This window comes from Sciurus vulgaris (assembly GCF_902686455.1).
Source record: "Sciurus vulgaris genome assembly, chromosome: 5".
NCBI classification, from domain to species: Eukaryota; Metazoa; Chordata; class Mammalia; order Rodentia; family Sciuridae; genus Sciurus; species Sciurus vulgaris.
The window spans coordinates 57,993,995-58,018,861 of NC_136465.1; the positions used below are offsets into that span (position 1 = coordinate 57,993,995).

Genomic DNA, 24,867 nt, shown 5'->3' on the forward strand with positions numbered 1-24,867 from the left:
CAGGAACAACTGTCCACACAGGGAAAAAGTGTGGACACTGAGCACGTTTATCTGTTTGAATTCTGAGAATGCCACTCATTAGCACCTTGACCTTTTTTTTTTTTGCCCTGAGCCTGGTTTTTAATGTGAAGCATACGACTTTAATATACAAATATATTTAATTTGGGGGATTTATTTTATTATTTTTTACTTTTTGTTTGTTTTAGATATATATGACAGTAGAATGTATGTTGACATATCATACATACATGGAGAGTAACTTCCCATTCTTGTGGTTGTACATGATATGGAATTACACTGGTCATGTAATTCCAGTTCATATACAAATATAGGGCAATTACGTCTGATGCATCCCATTGTCTTTCCTAATCCCATATCCTTCCCTTCCCTTCAATCCCCTTAGCACCTTGACTCTTGAATTATCTTTAATCTCCCTTTGTCTCAGTTTCCTCATCAGTAATATGAGGATAATAATTCCTATTACACATAGCTTTTATAAAATTAAATACTAATACACTGAAGTTCTTCTAAGAGTACTGCTTATGTAACAGGGCTTAATAAAGGTTACATATATTACTAAATTCTATTATAGAGCTGTGATAATTAAAATGGAGTGGTTTTACCATAAATCAGACACAAATTAATTATGAACTAGAGCATTTTACAGACATTCAAATAAAAAGAATAATTTACTGTTTGATAAAAGTGACTAAAATTAAGTGGGGAAAGGTATTAGGATGACTAATTACTTTTCTGGATAAAGAATAAAATTAGATTTATGTCTTATTTATACCAAAATAAACCCTATAAAAGAAATATTTTTACATAAAGCCACATCAATAATAAAATAACATATCTACTGGATCTTAGGAAGAAGAAAATACCATTAAGGAAATGATTGGTGAATACTATTTTGTCAAAACTGAAAATTATTTTTTATCTAGAAACATCATAAGCCAAAATGTCAGGCACAGGTCCTCTGCCCCAGTGTATTTAGCTTCTGGTGGAATTGGCTACCTACTTGCCTTATAATATAGAATGGAGGTTCTTTGGGGACAGGAACAGATCTTTTATCTCTTCATTTACAGCCCTGGTAGAGTTTGGGACATACAGAAAGCCTCAAATAAATGAGTGAAATTCAAGATGGCAACCAGGAAGAAATAAATCCAGGCAGACAGGCAGGCAGCCTGTCTTACTATATAAAAAATCTGTAGGAAGCAAAATAAAAATCATAAATATCATAAAGTAAAATAGCCAGACACAACTGGTTACAAGTATCTAAAAGGGCCTGTAGCCCAATTATTAAAGAAATGTCAATTTTAAAATTGTCAATGAATCTTTCTTCTTTCAAACAGGCTAGTTTGTTTGTTTTAATGACAGTCACCAGGGATCGAAATAGCAAGGAGAACTAGATGACATCAGGTACATATGAAGTTCATAAATGTGCCAAAATTTCCATAAAATTTCATCAGTGTGGGCCTTATCTGATGAGTGGATAACATGCATGCTCCATAACATCCATGGAATATTATTTGGCAATAAACTATGAATGAATCTTAAAAACATAATATTGAGTGAAAGAAACCATTCAGAACAACTATGTATTTTATTCTTCCACTTATATGAAATTTCTAATATACATGATTCCAAATAGCCAGAAAATTGATTTTTGGTTGATTGGGCTGAAATTAAATGAGGTTGAAGGATGATAGTGAATCCTTTTCTTTCAGTGTTTTGAAAATATTGTAAAACTGACTCTGACCATGATTGTAAAACTCGACACATGTACTAAAAACGACTGAATTCTGTACTTTACTAAGTGAATTTCATGGTATATGAATATTTCAATAAGGCTATTATTTAAAAGGATCCTATAAGTGAATTACATGGTATGTGGATACCTCAATTAAACTATTATTTAACAGGGTTCATTTATATGATTCAATAATTCCACTTCTATAATTTTCTAAGAAAATGATTAGAGTACTATACAGAAAAATGTTTGCATGGTGATACTGTTCAAATCATCATTTGCTGAATAAATGCTACAATCTAAATATTTAATGATGTAAGTATGGGTTAACATCTTTTGATGCAGTCATAAAATGGAATACTACACAGACATTAAAATGATGAGCTCAAACTACTTATATTGCAGATAAATATTCAATAAAATGTTAAATAGTGGGCATGAATGACTTCTATCATATATATAAATGAATGTGTGTGTAACTAATACAGAGATATGTTCACATATATATTAGTAGATAACAATCATTCTCTAAATGTAGTAACTGTACTGTTATTAGTACATTGACTTTTATATAAAATAAGTACAGCTGCATTACATACTTATTTTGGTGCAGCCCTTCCTGTAATGTGCCTTTGGGGGACTCAGTGAATGTGCAAGTCTCCTTCACTCATTCATACTTTTGACCACAAACCAGACACTTGCCAGACAGTAGAGATACATTATTGAACAAGACATAGGTCCTCCCAGCCCTCCCAGAGTATATGTTCAAACAGCAAGGAGAGACCTTAAACAATTAGAGGAACAAGGCTGAGTGATGAGAGAGAAGCAGGAAGTTCCTGACAGATACAGCACAGTGGCACTTAATCTAGCAATAGCTGGAAAATTTGTCAGAAAACTATCCAAGCTGAGGCACAGCAACTCACACACCTACATAATACACCCTTGTTCTCATCTCTAGTTTCAGATTTATACTGGCTTAAAACATAACCCCTACTTCTATTTTTTCTTTCCAAAAACGCTCTCTTCTTTCTTTCTTCCAAGTCTGCAAAATGCTTGCCTGCTCACCTCTCTTTCTGTAAGCTACATTACATAAGGATACTCCTATATCAGACTTGTCTTCTATTCATAAATATTGAGAGGGTGGAGCATAAATATGTTTCCACCCTCTGATCTCACTCAGAATCATGGACACATGGTCTATGGGAAGAAGTAAAACAATAACTGTCACATTGTTCTACATAAAGGAAATGAACCAAATTGCCTACAGATGCATAAAACTTGAGTATTTTAAAATATGGTTTAAAAATAGAAAATTCTCTCATCTGAAAATTGCAAATGATTTCAGATTACTATATGTGTAATAGGAAAAACCCTGAAAAGAAAGTATTCAACATTTCAAAGTTTTACCAAGGGACAATTATGGATATCTTAATTATCAACTTTCTGTCTCTTTCAAAATTTCTATTATCAACGTGGATTACTTTTATAATCACAAAAAATCAAATCCCAAAACAATAATCCCTCTTCCATATGAGTGGTCAAGAACCTGTGAACCACACCAAACTGTGTCTAAAGTCAGGGGAGAAGTATATTTTGTTTCACTTTGTTGTATCAAGTTTTACATCTATCAGTTCTATCCAAGAAGGAAGCAAAAATAAACATATCCTTCAGACTTTAGGGAACTGCGAATTCTGAGACATTCTTCTCTGTATTTTAGTCATGGGACATGAGGGCAAAACCTTTCATCTGTTTGGTTGTTGCCATACCTGTGGTAACTGGACAGATATTACTAGTCACTTAATAAGTACTCCTTGAATGAGTAATTGAGGAGATATGAATTCCCACTCCAACTCATATGAATGATTATTATGGACTAATATCAAATGGTCTCTGATAGTTAAAATGGCTAGGAAGAGAAAAACATGGATGTAGAAATGCAATAGACACTATAATGATGTTAAAATAACACTCATTAACAAGCATTTTTACACACTCTGTAGGATGTGTGTGTGTGTGTGCACGCGCGCATGCGAATGCTGTGTACGATCATGGGTACAGAACAATTTGGTGCACTATGCTGTTTACCTCTCTTCCTTCTTCACCCTGTCACCCTGCTTAGTTCTGCAGCAGAATGCCAACAAGGCCCCAGGTGATGAGGAGCGAAGGCAGCAGTGAGAAGGAAGAGGAGGTGACGCCAGGTACGTGGCTAACCTGCACATCACGATCAACAACAGTATCATCCAGAGTCAACAAGCCCCGACAATATGTAGGGCACCTGAGGCTGGGCCATGGGAAGCAGCAGGCTCCCCTTCCTCACCCCATGCCCTATTTGGCCTTTTTCTCATTTTCCTTTCATGCTACTATGTTAGAAAAGTCATTGTAGCACAAGAAAATCAATAAAAATTCAATTCCGAATAATAGTTCTTCGCAGCTCCGCAACACCAGGGAGTTATCGGCTCATTCAATGTTCTGGCAGTTAATGCAATGAAATAAAAATAATTTACTCATTCAAACTAAATCAGCCAGTGAAAAATCATAGACATTTTTTTTAATAGTTATAGTCATAGCCATTTGTTAAGACAGCGGGAGGATGGTACCATGTTCCATTAGTTGTCCAACTACACAGATATTGAAACCAGCTTTGCATCTTTCCCACCATATTTTTCTGAAGGAACAACAAGCCACGTTTGTCATACATAAAAAAGAATTTGTAACTTAGCCAAATACAGATCATTCGTTGTAATAAAGGGCTGGTTCAAATGCATAACAGATGTCCTCCAGCAAAATGGAAGTCAAGGCCCAGTACCTTCATCTGGTTCTGCCTCACTCTTCCAGCCCTAAACAGTTATGGCCTGACAAGTTAGCTACTGGCTCCTGTTCCCAGGAGAAGCATGTCGAAGGCTTTCTCACTCCTCACTCCTTATGATGGTGTTCTGTATTTGACACATTATATGTTTCTCTTGCCAGTCTGGCTAAAAGCCCTCTGCTTGAAATCTATAGATTTTTGCATGTTTCTTGAGTACTAGATCCAAATCAATATCAGGCTGCTCCTAACTTTCATTATGTATTTTTACCTTGGATCTTCCAGTTCTGATTTCAACCACATCTCCTTGAGAGGCAGCTGACATGAAAAGAAAATTCCAAAAGGATATTCCTAAATTCCAGGAACACAGAGGTGACACCTTCTCTTTTCTAAAATTCCTGAATATTGCAATTATAACTCTTACTGAGTAAACACTGCAGCAATAGTGAAGGAGGGACCCCTTGGGCCATAGGTGAATCACTATGGGACTCTCCAGGCTCCTTCCCTCAGGGTGCCAGGCAAAGAGTTGATTCTGCTTACTGGAACAGCAAGGCATTTGGCTGATGCAAGGGATCCTGTCATGCAGAAGCTCCTGAAGGCTGTTTCCAGGACCATAAAATGACTTTAGGGCTTTGTGAGGTCCGCTGTGCTCTGCAATTCCTCTGTTGGTAAATTACTGTTATCAATAACACATTTGATAACTAGCACTGTGTGTCATTGCCCTGTTCACAAGGAGCAGTTTGTTAGTCAGTGGTGGTGATACCAAGGGAGTAGTTCTGGTTTTACCAGCAGCAGGGATGCATTATGGAGGGCAGAGACAGCTGCAGCTTTCCAAAAGTGCTTTGGAGAATGAATTTAACCTGTTCTCAATTGAGCTGCTCCCCACACAATAAATTCCATTGTGTTTGACCTCTTTTGTTTAAAAGGATAACAACAACAACAAAAAGGATTCATTCAGATTCCATCAAGAAGTTGAGAGTGTATTGAAAATCAGGAAGACAAAAATCTTAATTACCAGTCTAGGACTGATAGGAAAACAAGAAAGATCACAAGACCTGAATTTGATCAAAGAATCAGAGTCACAATATAACTACATCTTAAAGAGACTATAACACAGTCTAACAAGGGGATAGAGAGATCTGGTGCAATTCTAATACCTGGGTTATTTCACAACCCTCTTAGCATATACACTGTTATTTTTGCACCCCCATCCGCTCTCACTCTTCTATCTTAATGACTCCAACTTATCCATGCCTGGCACTTCATTATTGCTATCCACTTATTTTTTGTGTGCCTTTCACCTTCTGTTTTCACTACCCACTGTTGATTTTTCTTTCTGGGTCAGGTCATCCTCAGACAAGAAAGAAGTGACAACTACCAGATCACTTTAATCCTAGAGAGATCTCTCCTACAGAGTCAGCTCACGCACCTAGCCTGCCCAGGTGTCCATTCTTGATCCCGTGGACAAGACAGTCAAGTAAACGTGGTTTACCACATAACCACCTATGCCTAAGAAGCCACTGGGTGCCACTTCCCTCAGCAAGTGACTACAGATGGAGACTACTGTATGAAGGACTACAGGGGGAGACTACTGTATAAAGAGATCATGCCTGCAGAGGGATTCTGTTTGCTTTGCCACCAAGTTCTCTAAAAAGGCACTTTCCACCTATTGACTGTATTGATTTGGCTGGGTCAATATATAAAGGACAGGTGAAGTTTGACTCAAAGAGCAGATCTTAAGAATCTTCGACAATCTCCAATAGCGAATCTCAACAATCTTCAAAACTCATTAGGTAAAAATACAGCAGTTCCCTGATCCTTGTTTTTAAGCCACTAAACATAGCAAAGACACATTTTATATCCGTACATCACATTTTTAGGAATGCTATGGGGATGAAATATCCATAAATTCCACGTTCCATATGTTTGAGACTTACTACACTGCTCTTGCAGTGCTAAGGGAAAAATTGAGTCTTAGGTGAAGGTGGAAATAGCCACTGAATCAAAGTGGTTTTGAAGGGGAAAAAAAAAAAAAAAAAAGACAAAAAGTACAGTGCCAGGAACCATTAACTGCACCAGGCTGCTCAGTTCCCAAGCAGTATATGGAAAAGTTATGCTGTTCATCTTTCTACTGTCAGGATTCCCTGACTCGATGTTGCTTTATTCTCACATCTTCTACAAGCAGTTGGATTGCAGCTCAGCATCCTGATGAATACTCTAGTGCAAAGCAAAACCCACGGTCAATGGAACCAACTTTTAAGAACAGCAGAACAGCAGAGACGTGAAGATTCATCCCTGATTTTCCTGAGTGACCTCCCAGCCCTCCACAGGAAATTAGAGGGCTGTGAACTAGCAATGAGTTTAAAAAGAAATGACCTAAAAATAACCTCGAGCTTTCAATGCTCACCACCTCATTATAATTCAGTACTGTTACTGCAAAGGGATGGAAGGGGGGAAAGGAGGAGGAAAGAGACCAAAAAAAAAAAAAAAAAAAAAGAAAGAAAGAAAAGAGAAGAAAAAGCCAGCCCAGAGGCAAGAAAAAATATATTTTAACTGCATTGTTAGTTGTTTGATTTTTCTCTCACCCCAGGTCTCCCTGAGACCAGGAAGGTCAATCAGGACAAGATGCAGCTATCGTCATGAGAATATAAGCATTGGAATGTGCCACCAAGTGGCACCTTCTGCCTCCAGCCACCAAAACTGACTGGGATGAAGGCAACTGCACCTTCCTTAACTTTCAATCAACCTAACCAGAACAGGATCCAAAAGATTCCTTGGGCCTGAAGCTATTCACTTTTTTTCCATCCAAATTTCTATTTTATAAGAAATCTTACAAGGAGACCCAACAATGCGATGAAATTAGAGCCGGGAAGAAAGAGCCAATCATTTGATATGGGGGATGCTTTCCAGGAAAAGAGAATACAAAAGGCCATGAAACAGGAACAGTCCTAGGAGTCTGAGGAAGAACAGAAGTCACTGGGGCTACAATAGCAGTCGGAAGCATTCTGGGTTAGAGGAAAGTAATGGGGAGGCTGGTGAATTTGTGTGGAGCTAGTAGCTAGTAGCTAGTAGCTATTTACAAAGCCATTAGGAAAAGTTGAGCTATGTAAAGGGCACAATCTGATTTGCATTTTTAACAACATAATCATTCTGGCTGCTGGGTCGAGAATGAATTCGAAGGCCCCAAGAGCAGAGGCAGGGAGAGGGCTCTCACGGTTGAGAAATAGTGATTGCATGCACTAGGTGGAGAGGTGAGAGCCAGAATTTATTTTGAAAGAAGATCTGGCCAGACTTGCAGCTCGGTGGTTTGTGGCTGAAGCAAGAGAGAAGTCGAGAATGACCTGCAGTCTCATAATGGTTCCTTCTCAGACCACTACTAAAACAGGAAAGACTGGGGAATCAACACAGTTTTCCAACAGTATTGGTGGAGTTTTCGCCTATGAGTTCTCTTTGGGATGTGTTAAGTTTGAAAAAGTACACATTACCCAGGCAGTAGGTAAAGAAGTGGGAGATGAGGTGAAAAGTTAAGTCTCAGAGTGCTTGTCACTTGCACGGTAGTGAAGCCATGGAGAGTCTGTGGATTAAGGATAGAAGCAGCTCCAAGATAAAGACCTACAACATGGCAATATTTAGCAGTGGGAAGAGAAGGAACATGCATAGGTACCTTAATTGTAGTCAGTAAGAAGAAGGAAAATTGGAAGGCAGAAAAGTCACAAAGTATTCCTGGACCCTGCTCCCAGATTTTGTAATTCCAAAGGTCTTCAGTCCTAGTAATCTTACTTTTAAAAAGAGAGCCGCCACGCAGTCCTCTGAAAGCAGTTTGCAGGAATTGCTAGGTTACAGTACAAAGCAATTTACTTTAGCCCAGAACTCAAATCCAGGTCCTTTGACTTTTCTTCCCTCTTTCGTCACTCCTAGTCCTTCTCTGCAAAGATTTAAAATATGAGCCCCCCTAATCTTCAGGCTTGTATCCAATTGCCATATAGTCCTGACATGCTTACCTACAACTATTGTTCCAGCTCCTCTCTTTTCAGTTGAATTGAACTTTTGGAAAGACTTTTCCATAGTCTCTCCACTTCCTTCTCTGTGGAATCTAATGTCACCTCTCTCATTACACTGTTTCTCCAGGCCCATGGAAGCCTTCATGTCAAAAACCAATGGACATTTTTCAGCTCTTACTGTAATTTTCAGTACTGTTTATTTCTTTATAACAAAAGAACCTTTTGGGTCTCCTAGTGCTTCTTCCACTTTTCTTTTGGTCCATCTCCTTCCTGGGTCCTTCTCTCTTCACTCCTTAACCAATTACAGAATTTCACTCTTGACCTGCTGTTCTTTCCTTCCTCACCAGCAGATTGAGAGCTGGGGAGTAGGGCAGAGAAGAAACAGTATGAAAAATATCTTATAAAAAGATTTCTGATAAAATTTACTCCTCCTATCTTCCTGTTAGGAACCTATCCTATCACTTACTTACCCATGATTCTCAATTTTTCTATACTGATCTTATATGACTGAGCTCCAAGTTATAAATACAACTGCATGATGACAACAGTGCATTGAATATCACATGGGCCATCGATATTTTCAACACATTATGATAAAAAACTGAAGTCAGTATCTTGTTTTACAAACAAGTTTCTTGTGTTCATAATCTCAGTAAAATCATTATCAATTCAGTCACTTAAATCAGAAACCTAGAAAAGCTGGAGGAGCTCTAAAACTCCTCTTTCATACCCTTAGCTCCACAATTAAGCAGTTACAAACTATTTATTACCTTCCTGGAACTTCAAAGTTACCGACCCCTGCAAAAGTGCAGGCCCCATCAGCAACACAGGTTGGTGTAAAACTCCCTTGCCTTGATCTTGCTCTCCTTAAATCCCCCTGGCCACAGTGAATTGGGAGGGTTGGGGATTTTTGGAAACATGATACCACCACTGTCCTGAAATACACTACAGTAGCCCCAAATAACATCCTGGATAAACCTCAACTCTTAGCAGAGAAACCAAATATCTCCATAATCTGAACTGCCTACTGCTATCTGGTAGCACTATCTCCTACCACTTTGCATTTCATTTGCTATAAACCAGAACCAAGCATCTCTAATCCCAATGCCTGGTGCTCCAGAAGATTCAAAGATTGGAGCACTGTGAATTTTAGATGCTCAGATTAGGGATGCTCAATGAGTGAAGTCTATGTAAATAATCCAAAAAATCTAGACCTCTGAAAGCCTCCTGGTTCCAGGCATTTCAGAAGGGCATACCCAACCTGTACGTGCAGTTCATTTTCCCACCTTGGTCAGGTAGGAAACCTGTGCTCTCATACAAGGTCCTTTTTAACCTGAATTGCACATTTTTAAAATTGCCAATCCTCCTTCTTCCTCAGACATTACTTCAGATATTAACTCAGGAAGTATATATCGGGCCTCTAAGATCAGCAGATTATTCCTATAGTAGAAGGATGTGACCCTAACCTAAGAAAACCAGAGTCCTTGAAGATAACAAAGGTAAGTCTCTGGATTTTGTTGTTTATCAGTTGTTGTTATTATATGTCAGAAACTTTACTTAATAGAAAAAGTCAGAATTGAATTAAAATCTACATTTTCTTTCTGGAGAAACTTTTACTGAAGTTTTTTTTTTTTTTTTTTTTTTTTTTAAATAATAGAAATGGACAGTTTCCAGGAACGTTAAAGTAAAATTCAACCACAAGAATAGCAGATTTAAGTAAGCAGATTTTACCTACAGAGGTAGTGGCTCTATTTCTGCAAATTCTTCTTGGTAAAATAATCGTTGGCAATAAATATAATGAAGGAATATTATTTGGGGAAATTTCCTTTTCACATTCACAGCAAAATATGTTATAAATGAATATACTTCTGCCTCAGTTGTTCTCATCTTTGATTTTCTCAAATATACATGTTAAGCAAAAATAGCATAGTTCATATGAATTTTGTACAAATCATTCTACTCTGTTCATAGACCACAGTTTATTTTTTTTTTTTAATTTTTATTCTTATTTTTTGTTGCTGGGAATTCAACCGAGGGTCTCACACATGACAGGCAAGCACTCAGCCACTGAGCTACATTCCCAACCTTTCACAGTTTCTTAAAGTTCAGTGCTTCTCATGCTTCCTACTGAGGAGTTCTTACTGGCAGAGGAAAAAAAATTCATATCCCCAGGCCATCTGTGGGTGGAATCTAAAAAGATGTGGAACGCACAAAGCAACTTTGAAATTTCAAGTTGCATCTTCAAAATTCATTCAAATGTTGCTTTCTACTTCATACGCAATTCACGTTTATTTTTACTTACCTAAAGGGGGAATACATTCACCACCCAATATCTGTAGGCTCTATGAGTCAACCCAGTTCAGACTGAATATATTTTAAAAAAATTTTTCTGCACCATATACAGGTTTTTTCTTGTCATTATTCGCTAACCAATATAGTATAATGACAATTTAAACACTATTTACATTATTTAATTTGGGCATTCCTAATCCCAAATAAAAAATGTTCCTAAATGAGATGCTCAAAAATTTTTGGATTTTAGAGCATTTTTTAATTTTAGATACTTGTATTAGGCATGCTCCACTGGTTATATCTAGGCAAATATTCTGAAATCTGAAAGTATCTAAAATTGAATCTGATGCATTTTGGATATGGGCTACTCAATGAGTATTAGTGTTATAAGCAATCTAGAGATGACTTTAAGGATACGGGAGGATATGCACAGGTTACATGGAAATACTTTGGCATTTTAGGTAAGAGATTTGAGCATTCATGGATTCTGGTATTCATGGTTGGGGGTCCTAGATCCGATCCTTCTTGGATACTGAGGACTTCTGAAAGATGTGCAGTATCTATTTTTGGCATCTTACATCCTCAGCATGCCACAACAGTGTCCCAAATACAGAAAGCATTTTTTGAAAATAAGTAATTAAGAATGACCATTACATAAAATGTTCCTTAATGTAGCTTGCCCACAGTATTCTCATGGTTAAACACAGATTACATACTTTTAGATGCAATAACATTAAAGTGATGTAGTCTTCTCATTTTGTCCCATCAAGAGACAAACTACTGATTTGTCCTGCTGCCAGTGATATTGACTGATTACACAATGAAAATGGTATGTGACAGTATTTTCAATTACAAATTTACTAGTACATAATTATGAAGTATTTCATGGGTAGTTTGATATTAAGTAAAAATCCTGCTACTCCTGAAATTTCCACCTGCTAGTTTTAGCCTCCATAATGCTGTTTGCCTGAATCAATACTAGGATAGATCTCTATCCTACAATAAGGAAGAGCTCTCCCTCTCCTCTATTTATTTACATCCATACATTCCTTTTTTTTTTTTTTTTTGCAAATATCAGTGTGAATTCTTTTTTAATTGGTTACAATCCTTTCCTGTCATTTATTTTGATGTTGAAATTGTCCCAGATTTGGCTGAGGAAGCTCCTTGTAATGGCTGCAGTTTCTTTTATGTTTAAATTGAGGGACATTATACCAAATAACTGACCTTTGCTCCTCAAAGTCAATGTCACAAAAGACAAAAGAAGAATGTAAGGAATTATCTGGATTAAGGGAGGTTAAGGAGACATCACAGCTGAATGTAACATATGAGCTAAGATTTTGTTAGTAATCAAAAGACATTTCTGACATATTATACATATGTGGAATATAACTTATTCTAATTGGAATCTTATTCTTGTGGTTGTACATGATGTATTCATATATGAACAAAGGAAAGTTATGCCCAATTCATTCCACTATCTTTCCTATTCCTATCTCAACTTCTTTCCCCTTTGTCTATGTCAAAATATACTCTACTGTCATGTATATCTAAAACAAACAAAGAAAAAAAGATTTAAAAATCATTTTGTTTCTCTTTTTATGAGCCTTTGAATTGAGCACTAAGTTGATTTTTCATTCTTTCTTATTTTCTGACAAATGTATTTGCAAGTATGAAGTTGCCTCGATGCACTGAACTGGCCTCAGGAATCTGGTGTGTGGGCATTTTATTGCAACATAGTTTAAAACATTTTATATTTCCTTCACTATTTTAGTATAAACTAGACTATTATTTTCAGCTTCTAGGAAAATTTTACTTTCTTTATATTTTAGATTTATGACATTCTGTATAATGTTCATTTATTAAAATTATTTGTATTCCTTTAATATCTTTTATATATTCACTAACTTTTCAGTGTTTTATATGTTCTCAAATGTGACCTTTGCTCTATGCTATACACAAATGTAATATGTATATATAAATATACATGTGTATATATATATATAATGCATACAATGTCCTTAAATATGTGTAAAGCTAATGTATATAATCTGATATACACATATATACATGTATATTATATGATCACCATAAAAGCTGTTGCTGTTGTATATTTCTGATACATTATTTGCAACATACGTAATATATACTCTCTATACAAAAAAAATAAATAAAAGGCTTCTCTGGACAACTGGTAAAGCATGAATAAGGCCCTTACATTATGTAATAGAATTGATCAATGTTAATTTCTTGATAATTATATTAGTTATGTTGGAAAATTTACCTGGTTTAAAAAAAAACATACCCAATATAGTTTTTGGGGGGAGGGGACCATCATGTCTACAACTCAGTTAAGAAAAAAGTCCCACATAATTGTTTGCATATAAATACACAGCCATGTGCTGCACAATTTCATATCAACAATGGAATTTGTACACATTCCATATAATTAAAGGAGTTGTAAAAATTCCTATTGTCTAGTGATGTCATAGCTCTTGTAACCTCATAGCTCAAAGCCTTCATCAGGTGTTTGGGATGATGTTGACATAGACAACCCTCTGCACTGCCAGCCATGTGAATGAATAGTGCATTTGATTACATATATTACATAACAATCGATAATAACAAGTGACTATGTACTTTTTGAGTTATGTATCTACCATACTATCATTATTACATACTCCTACTCATTAAAGTTTAATATAGAACAGCATGCCAGCTCAGGACAGCAGCAGTCTCATAAGTCTCATGTTTACCATGTCCTGTAATTGCACCAAGAGGCCATACTGAGTGACTGACTGCTACCATGTGGCCTAAGATGTCTGCACAATGTTGAAATTGCCTAATGATGTACTTTTCAGAAAACACTCTATCATTAAGTGGGGCATGACTGTGCCAATAAACACAAAAAGAATGATTATGCTAAAGCAATATGGTAAAATGTTAACATCTAAAAATTCTCAGAAGGGCTTAAGGGAATTCTTTATATTCTAACTTCTCCAAAAGTCTGATGTTATGTCAAAATTTTAAAAAATCCTATTAGTCCATATCTCACTTACACACCTCACTTACACACCTAATGCAGTGATTTCTTATCCAATATCACTGCCAGGCATACTCCCTTGCTTGCCTATGTATAGGGAACTGCAGCCACAGGAAGAACTTTCCATCATTGGGCATGTCTAATTTGTGAGTTCTACCCAAAATAGGCCACCTTAATACTTAGCTTCTACTATACTGCCTCTGAGTTTGGAGCAACACAGAATAATTCTGCCCCTGGATTTGCATGAGAAACTCTGAATGTGCTCCCAGGTTTTTTAGGTCAATTATTTCCTTTTAATGAAACTATTACATGCATGAAGTGATTTCTCAGAGCCAACTTCATAGGTAGGTGTCTCATGCAGTTGCATGGAGCCCCATGCTTAATTCAATACCTTGTTGTTGATAGCTCAAAACTCTTACTTTTTACGAAGGGACCTCATATTTTCATTTTTCACTGGGACCTGCAAATTATTTACCCAGTTCTGCTGCCTCAAGCAGATTTGGCATCCATGTGTAAACTGGACATTAATGAGCACATACTTTGGCTAGAAAACAGCACCTATTTGCCAGGAAGACATAGCCCTTTCATTCAGGCAGATGAACCACATTCCAGGGTATGTAACTAGGCTAGCAGATTGAGGACTATGTTTCAGTACTCATTCCCTTCTTTGACTAGATACTCTTAGGCAATGTATAACACTACTGAGAGGCCAGGAGTCTCATACCTTTCAACAATATTCCCATAAATTAACTTTAGTCTACTGGAAAGGACTGACCTTTGGCAGAGCAGCATAACATCATCTCTTGACTTCTTGCATGGGAAGGGAAAGCAGGGTTTCAGGCTTCTGTGTGATTTATAGCATGTGCTGATGACAGGTTTTAATAATATTTTCTACAACATAGGAATACATTCCAGGTTCTGAACAGAGATGAATAGAGCAACAAAGGTAGAGTTTGCAGCCTATAGCTCTCTTAGAGCTGCACATCACCATTGACCTTTTCTAAAGTTTTGTTACTTTCATTTTCCTTTTTGATCTCATCTTCACTACAGTACTGATTATTAGGAGTAGTGCACAAACTAAGGAGGATAAAGATGATTCCAAATGTCCACAGAAGCTATGGATTTACTAAGAAGCCAGATGGTATGCTAGCACCCTGGCATAAACATGATGTACAACTAACAAGTTCCTTTTCATGGAGTCATAATCTGCACAGGTGGGATTGCTTTCCAACCAAACATACCTCTATAATACAGAGACAATATGTAAGGCTCTGCATTAGAAGTCAAGAAAATGAGGGGAATAATGGGTTGAATCTTAAAGCAGTTTATAATCTAATGAGAGAAACAAATCCATAAGTAACTTTGAAATAACTATGATTATTAAGCATCATGGGAGAAGTACTAAATAAATGCTAGGAGAACTCAGATGGACACTTGCAACTTATGGGATTTTGAACCCAGCAATGCTGGGGAGTGACATTTCCAATGGCTTAGTTGCTATGTGAGGTTGCTTGAGGTCAACAGGGTGAAGAGAGTATTTGTTCACCTGTGTTTTCTGAAGAAGTAGCAGGTCAGAAGGGCATTGGATATAGGAATTAGGGAGAAAGAAATGAGTGAGAGATAGGATTGTGAACATGCTCCAGGCAGGAGAAAATTTGGTAAAACAAGGAAGGGCAAAGGAAGTCCCACATTCCAGAATCTAAGCAATTCTGCTGTATCACTCAGGTGGAACACAGCACACTTGTAAAGATGTCATGGGAGAGGAAACTGAAGGTGTAGGTTAAGGCTGAATCTAAAGGCCAGACAGATGTACCTATATTTATTTATTTTTATATTTAGTTTTTCAGGGCAGAGGAGGGAATTGCTGGCAGTTCTTAGCAAATGAAATTGGTTATCAAAGTCATGAAGCTGAGATCTAAATCAAAGCTTCTTTAGATGCCTTTCTTTCTTCATTTTCAAAGATTCTACCCCCAAAAAATGCAAATGAAAATAATCCTGTTTTTACTATGGGCCTGTAAAAGTAGGGAGTTTTATAGCTTTTTAAACGAGACTTTCTTTTAATTTCTTCATTCATTCTTGGCACAACTATATGGATATTTTAGGAGAATCTCAAATAAGAAGCATATTTAAATTATATTCAGCATGTATCAAATTTTATAGTTTTTTTAAAATCAACAAAGTAGTGGTTTCCTGCTGTGTTTTCTTGCAAGTGGCCAACTTGCTATAACTGGCTTGACTGTAAAACACAAAGCCTCCTTTTCAGTCCCAACTCTGATAGTAGGGGAAAAAAAAAAAAAAAAGCCCAGTGTCAAGAAGGGTTGTAATGTCCAAGGATTGGACATTACACAGATGCACTCAGAACATTTTATAAGCAGATGAAGAAGAGAGAGCAAAAGAAAAAAAGAGAATAAAAGAAAAGTCTAAGCCGCCAAATGTTCATCCATGAAAATAAACAACTAAGAATAACTGAAAATTCCTGGTTTTGACATCCACCCAGCAGCAGAAGTAGCAGATGCCATAGCATGCCTGTCTACCTCCAGCTCAGCCCAACCAGACAAATGAGAGTGGGCCTGTGGGAGTCGTTCCCTAGAGACAGATTTCTGCCAGCTTTGTGGGGCGAAATGTGGGTTGGCATTATTTATTTATTTTTACCTTTATAAAATCATTTTTAAAACCAGGCCTCAACTTTTCCCAGCCCCAGTCAGTTGGATGGAAAGACAACCTCTTTATGATATAGAGGTGGAATAATAAAGGGGGAAAAAAAAATGACGGGCACTAAAACAAAGTGTGTGTATACACACATTAGAACTTGACCATGAGGAAGAATGCAATTGACTCTTAAATGGACTAAGAAATGAAAGCAATCAATGCCTTTCTTTAAAAAAAAAGTAACACTCAAATGCATATGAACTTTTATTCTATGATTCACAGGCTCCCATTTAACAAAAAAAGAAAAAAAAAAAAAAAAAAAACCACATGGCTCAGTAGCAAGAGCATTCAAGGGCAGTGTGGTGTAAGGACAGATCAGGTTCCATGTCTGCCACCTAAACTTTTGGAACATGTCAAATGACAAACATGTATAATATGCTAAATGGGATAAATTAACATTTCCCAAAGAGCGCTTCTTAGAAGTATTCTGGGGTGTCATTACTCAAAGTATGGTGTACGGACCAACCAGCAGCATCTACACCCAAAGAGTTCATTAGAAATACGAAAATTGCTGACCTTAGAGTAGACTTACTGAGTTATTTTAACTGACTCATCAGTAGGTTTTTAGAAACCCAGTTGACTTGCATGCATGCTATAGTTTGAGAAAACAGCTCCTAGGTAAGACAACTCAGAGACAGTTGATCAGAGAATCACCTGGTTAACTTAATGCTAACATAGCTTTCTTGGCCCTTCCTCCAGAATCTGATCCAAAAGGTCTGGGGTGGAAATCAGGACTCTGTATTTAACTAGTACCCTAGGAGGGTTCATTTCAATGAATAAATGAGTCATATAAATAAATAATTTTGTTTGTACAGCTTCTCTTTAAAATCGAATGATTTCTAAGGGACACCATCCAGGAAGCTTCCTGGTGTTTTCATAGATTCACAAACATGATCATGTCAAGATGCTCATGTCAACACATCCTTCAGCTGAATGTGCCAGTTGCCATGGAGGTTTTGCCCACTGCAATTTTCAAATTGTTAAATTCTTAATGGATCATTGGTTAAATATAGGAAGCATAAGGAACTCTAATGTTGAACTAGAATAATTTAATGAGTAATATAAAAATGAGACTAATTTTTAAAAGTCCCCTAAAGATGATTGTCGCCAGATTCATAAGCTACATTCATCTATCAAAATCCTTATTTAGCATATTAAGATATCTCTAGAATTTCAAAAAACAATCTTAATATGAAGAAACAGTGACAATCATATTCAAGTCAGCTTTTCATTTATCGGGAGTAAAAACTGTGCACATTACAGTGTGCCATTTTCTGGGAGTGCTTACAAATAACAGCTAGAAATCTTCTCTTTTATGCTAATAAAGCATAAAAATTATGCTTTTTTAAAGTGGATGTTTTTCCCATGTAAGCAAAGAAAAAAAATTTCAAGTAAGGACCTGAAGGCAGGTTCCCCCTCCTAACTTTTGATGCTATTACACTAGTTAAGTTTCAATTTACATTTTAATATACATTGGTCCCCAAGTCAAATGCAATATTTAATGACAAATCATGTCTTGACTTGCATAAATATTTTTAAATAAATTAACGAACCTCTCGGTTGCTACATAGGAAGAAATTAAAAACATGTTGCAAAGGTTATTAGAGATTATATTAAGTGAATGCACAATATAGGCTTTATGATATTTTGATAAATATTTTACTCAAAATTTACATCTTTATCATATACATATGTATATATTATATACAGAATGACAAAATTTTTTTTAATCTCTTGAGAGATTTGCAGACTCTTGCCATGAAATTATTTTACAACTCTAAAAATGTGGAAAGTGATAGAATAAAAATCGCATTTCTATCATTAGCATTCTTTGATTCTACTATGCCTGGAAGGGTGGGATACCTAGACCTGACCTAGAATGGATTTTTGTAAAGGCTCCATGTCTATAATCTGAAGGAAATGTATGAAGGCACTAAAATTTTCATTCAGTTCCAACAAGGATTCACATACCTACGGGTGAGAGATGCTGAGTCTATGGAGAACCACATATATCATAAAATAGCCCCAATGATGGATGAGTGTTGCTCTGTGCTACGCTTTAATTTATCAATACCTTGAATCTTGCAACAATTATGAAGTAGGCACATATTCATGAACAAAGACACTGAGATACAGAAGGATGAACTAAAGTGTGTACCGCCACAAAACAAAGAAGAGGTAAAGCTGCCACTGGAAACCAGTAGGACTCCAGAGTTAGCTCCTCACCATCATGCCAACACCCATGTGAAACAGAAGCCTGTAGGAGGGAAGGCACATGTCAGTCAGTTGAGGGTGATATACAGAATAGAGGATTTGTTAGGACAAAGTATAGTACACACAAAGTCATGGAAAAATTTTAAGAGGTACGTTGAGTCATTCCTCACCAAACTTTGTAAACAAAAATAAAGTTTTCCCCTGAGAAAACTCCTGGCAGTTTCTAGCAGGCAAGGGGCAATCGAGAACTCGGGGAGCAAGTACAGAGGAAAAAAGACCAGAGGCAGACGGATCTGGAAGATGCTATTTATAGTAGTTCAAAGAATAGGTCACAGGTCACGTGGGCCTCAGAAAAGCAAAAAAGAATGGAAAAGAAAAACTGAGGCTGAGAATAAAGCAAATGAGGAAATCTGTGTTGAAACCCCTCAAGTTGCTTGGCCTCCTCTGGACAGAGGCCAGTAAGTACCTGCTTTGGCTTGACCAAGATAGAAAGCCTTGGCTGGCCTGGCTGAGACCATGTTGGGGAAGCTCAGACTTGGACTTGCTATGAAAAGGGAAAATGCAGACATATTCCTTCTCTCAGCTGACCCACTACTTTAAAGCCATAAAATTAAGTAACTAAATAATGATAGGAAAAATATTCCCCATGGCTCTTACTTAGCAGATAATGAGGTGACCTCTTCTCCCTGACCCAGGCAACATCCAGGCAAGGCCTCCCAAATTGTCAGCATAGGGAAAGTGAATGCCTATTTTAAGAGGAAGATTTCATTTCCCAGGACACATAAATGTCTCTGCAAATAGTAATTCACCCCTATTCTTAATCCTAAGCCATCAACATCTGTTATGAAGCATTCCTTGAGTTCTCAGATAAATCCCTCTTGTCCTGTATTCAAAAGACAGCATTTGAATAAAACAACAATCATCTCTGCCCTCCACCTCCCAGTTTCCTTCTGCAAGGGCTTTTCTATTTCTGGGCAAAAAAGGAGGTTTATGGGGATCCAGAGAGGTGGGATAATGAGACTAGGTGGGTTGAACACATATTAAAGGAAGAGAAAAGAAGTTTGTATATTTATAAATTTCTTTTAGATTATAAAAATACTGATGCTGAAATATGATAAAGAAATCTTGGACTTTCCTGGAAAGCAATTTTCTTTCTTCTTTATTATTTTTCAAATATACATTCTTTTTTTTTTTTTTTTTTTTTTTTTTAGCCCCGCTTGGGTCAAATAAATGCAGTTTCAAGACCCATTTCCATGTTTTAAGATTCAGAGAGAAGAGATTTAACAGTAGGCTATAAAAATCCCTAATGTCTTTAATGTCTTATCTTTGCAGATTTGCTGGAAAGCACAGTGAACAGTCATTGCTCAACTTTTCCCATCAATGCCCTCTGAACTTTGTCATTGACAGGAGCAGCGAAATCCATTTGCATGAGTTTCTCTCTCTCAGGAAGTTTTTCTGGCATTGTTGAGACACCAGTATTCTGAAAATTTGCGCAGAATATCTTAGCCAAACTGTCCTCTGGAGGAAATAATCAAACATTTAAAATACAAAGTTAAAAGAGTAAATTTAGAAGAGTTAGAGTCAATTCTGCTGGCTTCTTGTGTCCTCTAATTTATATTCTACAGAAACATGTAACATCTCCAAAGCCCTCTGGGCTCTATTTAACTCCTGTTCATGTTCCTACAGGACAAGGTCATATAGAATATGCTTACAGGCTATGCGCACAGAGGCCTTCCTGCTCTTGGAGGTACCCAGATGGCTCCATGCCACACATTGGCACCAGTAGTCCTCTGGTCCATGGAAATCCTCCACCTGCTGCCTGGTGACATTGATGAACACCTCCCGGACCTTCAATCCTGATGGGGGAGAGAAAGAGACTATCAGCTGAGGCCATTGTGTTTCCCAAACAGAAAGTTAAGGTTAGCCAAACCTTTTCTTTTTAATTAAACAATTCTGGTTTTAATCAAGGCAAGGTTTTAATTACTTTGACAATAATATATTACAGCTAATTAAATTTCACCAGCTGAGTAGGCTGTAAGCACAAGTGTAAAGTACCAATGTGGCTCCAGTATAATGTAGTAGTTTTCATAGTACCTTGACTTAGTGCTTCGTCTTTGTCTTTCATGGTATAAAATCTACCATGAAGAATAGAGCACCAATGTTAATTGCTAGAATTCTAGAGTCTAAAGAGATCACAAGACACCAACCTCAGAGACAGTTTCAGGTTCCTCTAAATAACCTGCCCAGGGATTTGGTAGCCAGGGAGTGTCACTGTAATGGTGTGGCTTAGAAGAGAATAGAACATGTTCAGGAAGAGGTGAAAAGGCTGGGGGTTCAAGCAAGGGCCAGAACATAGGCTTTGAAGGCTCAGGGCCAATGGGATCCAAAGAAAGGGTGGGCACAAATGTAAAGAACAAAAGGTTAAGTGTAAGTATGTCTTATATTGCTGAATTCAAGGAGAACCCAGGAAAAAACCTCATAGCAATGATATGAGGGGGCAAAGAGAGAATTTTATATAAAAGGCACTAAGGCTACATTTGCAAGCCAGGAAGAGCTATTAAGATCTTAACCTTTTAATGGGATTTTTATTACTTTGCTTTCTAATTCAAATAGTTAGAAAATTTGCTTGGTATTCCTAACTGGGGAGTGAAGCATCTTCTATAACTCTGACCAAGGACTATCAGCCTTCCTTTATTTAGGAAGAATGTTCACCTTCATGAAGCACCAAGGATGAAAGAGGACACTCCTCACTAGCCATATCAGTTAATTCGTCACAAATAAGGTAGATGACTTTACAGTGAATATGTCCTTTCTGTCCAGGAGAGACTCACTGCCCCTGTGCCTGGCTCCAGGATGGGCAGCATGGGAGAAAAGCAGCCATGCCTACTGTACTCTGTGTAAGTGCCCAGCATCATGCTCAGTTGAAATGTCTTCACTTACTCCATTTCCACAACACAGAGCCAGAGGGTGCTACTGTGGCCCTACGCAGCAGAAGAGAATACCATGACTTAGGCTGAGTCCTCTGTCCACACTCACAGCTTACAACTGGAGGATCTGGTGTTTAACCTTGCTTCTACCTTGCACTGGACTGGTCCAATGTTCAGAGGACCCTACACAATTCAATGCTATCCCTGTATTTTAGGTACTTATTCTTAATTATGGAAAGAAGACTAACACTTGGGATATTTAAAGAAAAATGAACCCAATAAGTTCCAAGTTTTCAATTCTGGGACTATTTCAAAGAAATTGACACAGGTACTTTAAAGTAAGTTGGAAGTCATAATCCAGAGCTTATATATCACATATATCACATATATATTTGTTATATATGGATGAAAATACATTTTTTTTCAAATGCTTTAGTTATTTGCCTATTAGTTTTCTCAAACAAATATTCCTTTAAAAACATAGGGGTTGTTTCAAAGTTATCATAAGTGGTATATGTATTGCTCAATTTAAGTTTGTATAGGTGTTTCCCATCTGGGTTAAGTTCCTTTTATGGTTTGGATTTGTAATGTTCCCCAAAGCCTCATGTGTTAAAGGCTTGGTCCCCAATGCAGCAATGTTCTGAATTGGGCTCTTGGAAAGTGATTGGATTATGAGGGATCTAACCTCATCATTAGATTAAGTCATTGATGGATTAATAATTTGATGACATTATTGGGAGGTGGTAGAAACGGTAGAAGGTGGTGAGTTGAGGAAGTAGATCTTGGGGTGGGGCGAGGCAAGGTAGAAGGGGCAGTGTGGTCTGGAAGAATATTTGCTGTCCATGACCCCTTCCTCCTGTTCTGTCTCTGATTCCCAGCTGGTATAAACTGAGCAGCATTCCTGGGACACATCTTTCCACCATGATGTTCTGCCTCACCTCAGGACCAATGCAGTTAGTCAACTGTGAACTGAAACCTCTGAAACTGAGTCAAAATAAAACTTGCCTTCTCTAAGTTAACTCAGATGTTTTGAAGTAGTGACAAAAAGCTGTCTAACACATTGCCCACATTTTCTCTTTAAATTTCAAAAGGAATCCAGGGGCCAGAAGCATCAGTATGATCAAAATTAGCCAAGGACTTCAAATGGAGGAGGTGGAACATGATCATGTCTTAAAGAATGAGAATGGAGGCATAGGATTAGTCAGGCGGGGAAAACATTTCTTCTACCCAACCAGTACTATGATATTCATAGTGTGTGATTTGAGACAGTTATGGCCACATAAAGCACCATGCACAAGTTGAGGTATACTTTCTGTATTTGTAGGTGGTACCCACACACAGAAACTCATCCTGATGCTACTTGATAATTCTCATTTTCCCTCTTTGAAGTGGAAAGTGCACAAGTAATACATTTTTCTCGTCAGAGATGTGACAGTTTTGAAAGATGTCTCCTCCACTGAAAAGGAGGAAAGAACCTTTGGAGGTGATGGTGTTATTGTTGTTGCTGCTGCTTTTTTTCTTTCTTTGTGCTCAAAAACCTGGGGGTGTAGATCAGTGTTAAAATGCTTGCCTAGTATGCACAAAAATATGGGCTCAATCACCAGCACTGCAAAAAAAAAAAAAGCGGGGGTGGGGGGATGGTTGGGGAAATCAAGGACACATGACCTCAGCTGCGGATAGGGTGACCTTTTGAAGCAGAGTAAGTCAACATTTCGGGAAGCAGGGTCTTCCCAAAGAAGCATGCTATATCCTTGAAAGAACAAAAAAATGTGGCCAAGCTAATAGAGAATACTCTTTTTTTTTTCCACTTTCTATCTTATATCTCAGCTACTAATTTCCTCTAGGTTGAAAATGAAAACAAAAATGGCTCAGAGAGTTTTTTTGTGTACAAATTAGAAATCAGGGAGTGTCTACAACCAAAACTCCAAATTTGCTAGACCTGAATTATGGTGCCATGGTATTTTAAGGATAACCAGGAGTTTTATTGTGACCAAGAAGGTTAGACATGCAGACATAGAAAAGACTTTAATGAAAGAAAAAGTTTGCACTCAGATATACCAAGAAATAAGAGACACAGCACACCACCCAGGGACACACAGGGAAGTACAAGGGAGTCAGGAAGCAGAAATGGCATGGGAAACGTGGGTAAGAGCCTTTCCACTGTGGTTCCTATGACAGGAAACAGAAAGTGCAGGGTAGGCAGGCTTGCCATTAGCTAGCTTGAATGTCAGTGAGCTCTGGGACACAACAGCTATCCTAATGGTCTATGACCTGGTCCTGGGGTGAGGGCAAGGGACCAGTGGCCTAGAGCATAAAAGCTCCATAAGAGAGTATGTTGACTCTGGATTGGGTGGTTTGCATATGAAAGGCAAGATTATAAGCAAGTAGTTTGCTAACTACACAAATTAGCAGAACTTATTAGGGTAGTCTCCTTAGGATCAGCAAGGCCCCAACTAAAAACCAGGATTATTACATAGAGAGATGTATGCTGTACTTTGGGAAGCATAAACAGTAAACCAGTCCGTGTGTAACACCCCCCCCACCCCACCCCCACCCCCGCCGGCACTAAGATCAGATCTGATCTTACTCCATTCTTGTTATTCAGACAAACCAAGTTTGGGAGGAAGACATTTAAATGACAATTTCAATACTAGGATAGTGCAGTTACTAGTCCACTGCAAAAGTTCCCTATGGGGTCAGTAAAGTAAAGGGAATAAAACAGCTGCTCTCAAACTTGGTATATATTTTGCTATATGTAGCATCAAGATGGCAGGCTGCTAGTGACATGACCATCCTACAAAAAGGATGCTTGATTAGGCCTTCTTCTAACACCAGGTCTTTAGTTTTGTCAAACCGTCCCTTCTAGAACACTTGGAAAAATCATGAACACATTGTATCTATTATAGTTTTCCCTAAGATAAGAGCTATTGGAATAGGTCGACATTTTTTTGAAAATAGTATATTTTTTCTCAAATTGTCATTTCCCTGTGACATACACACACACACACACACACACACACACACACATGCACACACACACTTACTTATGTATATGTGGTATATGTGTACATATGCATAAGTAGGTATTTATGTGTACGTATAATCACACACGAGAAACATCTAAGAAA

At 37.5% G+C, this 24,867-nt stretch overlaps 1 protein-coding gene across 8 annotated transcripts in view; it reads right to left on the reverse strand.

Annotated features, from left to right (window-relative positions):
• Positions 1 to 24,867, reverse strand: part of UNC5D (unc-5 netrin receptor D) — a 533,325-nt gene that overhangs the window by 194,289 nt on the left and 314,169 nt on the right. For all 8 annotated transcript variants that reach the window (XM_079139085.1, XM_079139082.1, XM_079139081.1 and 5 more), the window contains exon 3: positions 20,525 to 20,668. In XM_079139085.1, coding sequence (XP_078995211.1) covers positions 20,525 to 20,668 — 144 coding nt within the window. The remainder of the gene's footprint in view (positions 1 to 20,524; positions 20,669 to 24,867) is intronic.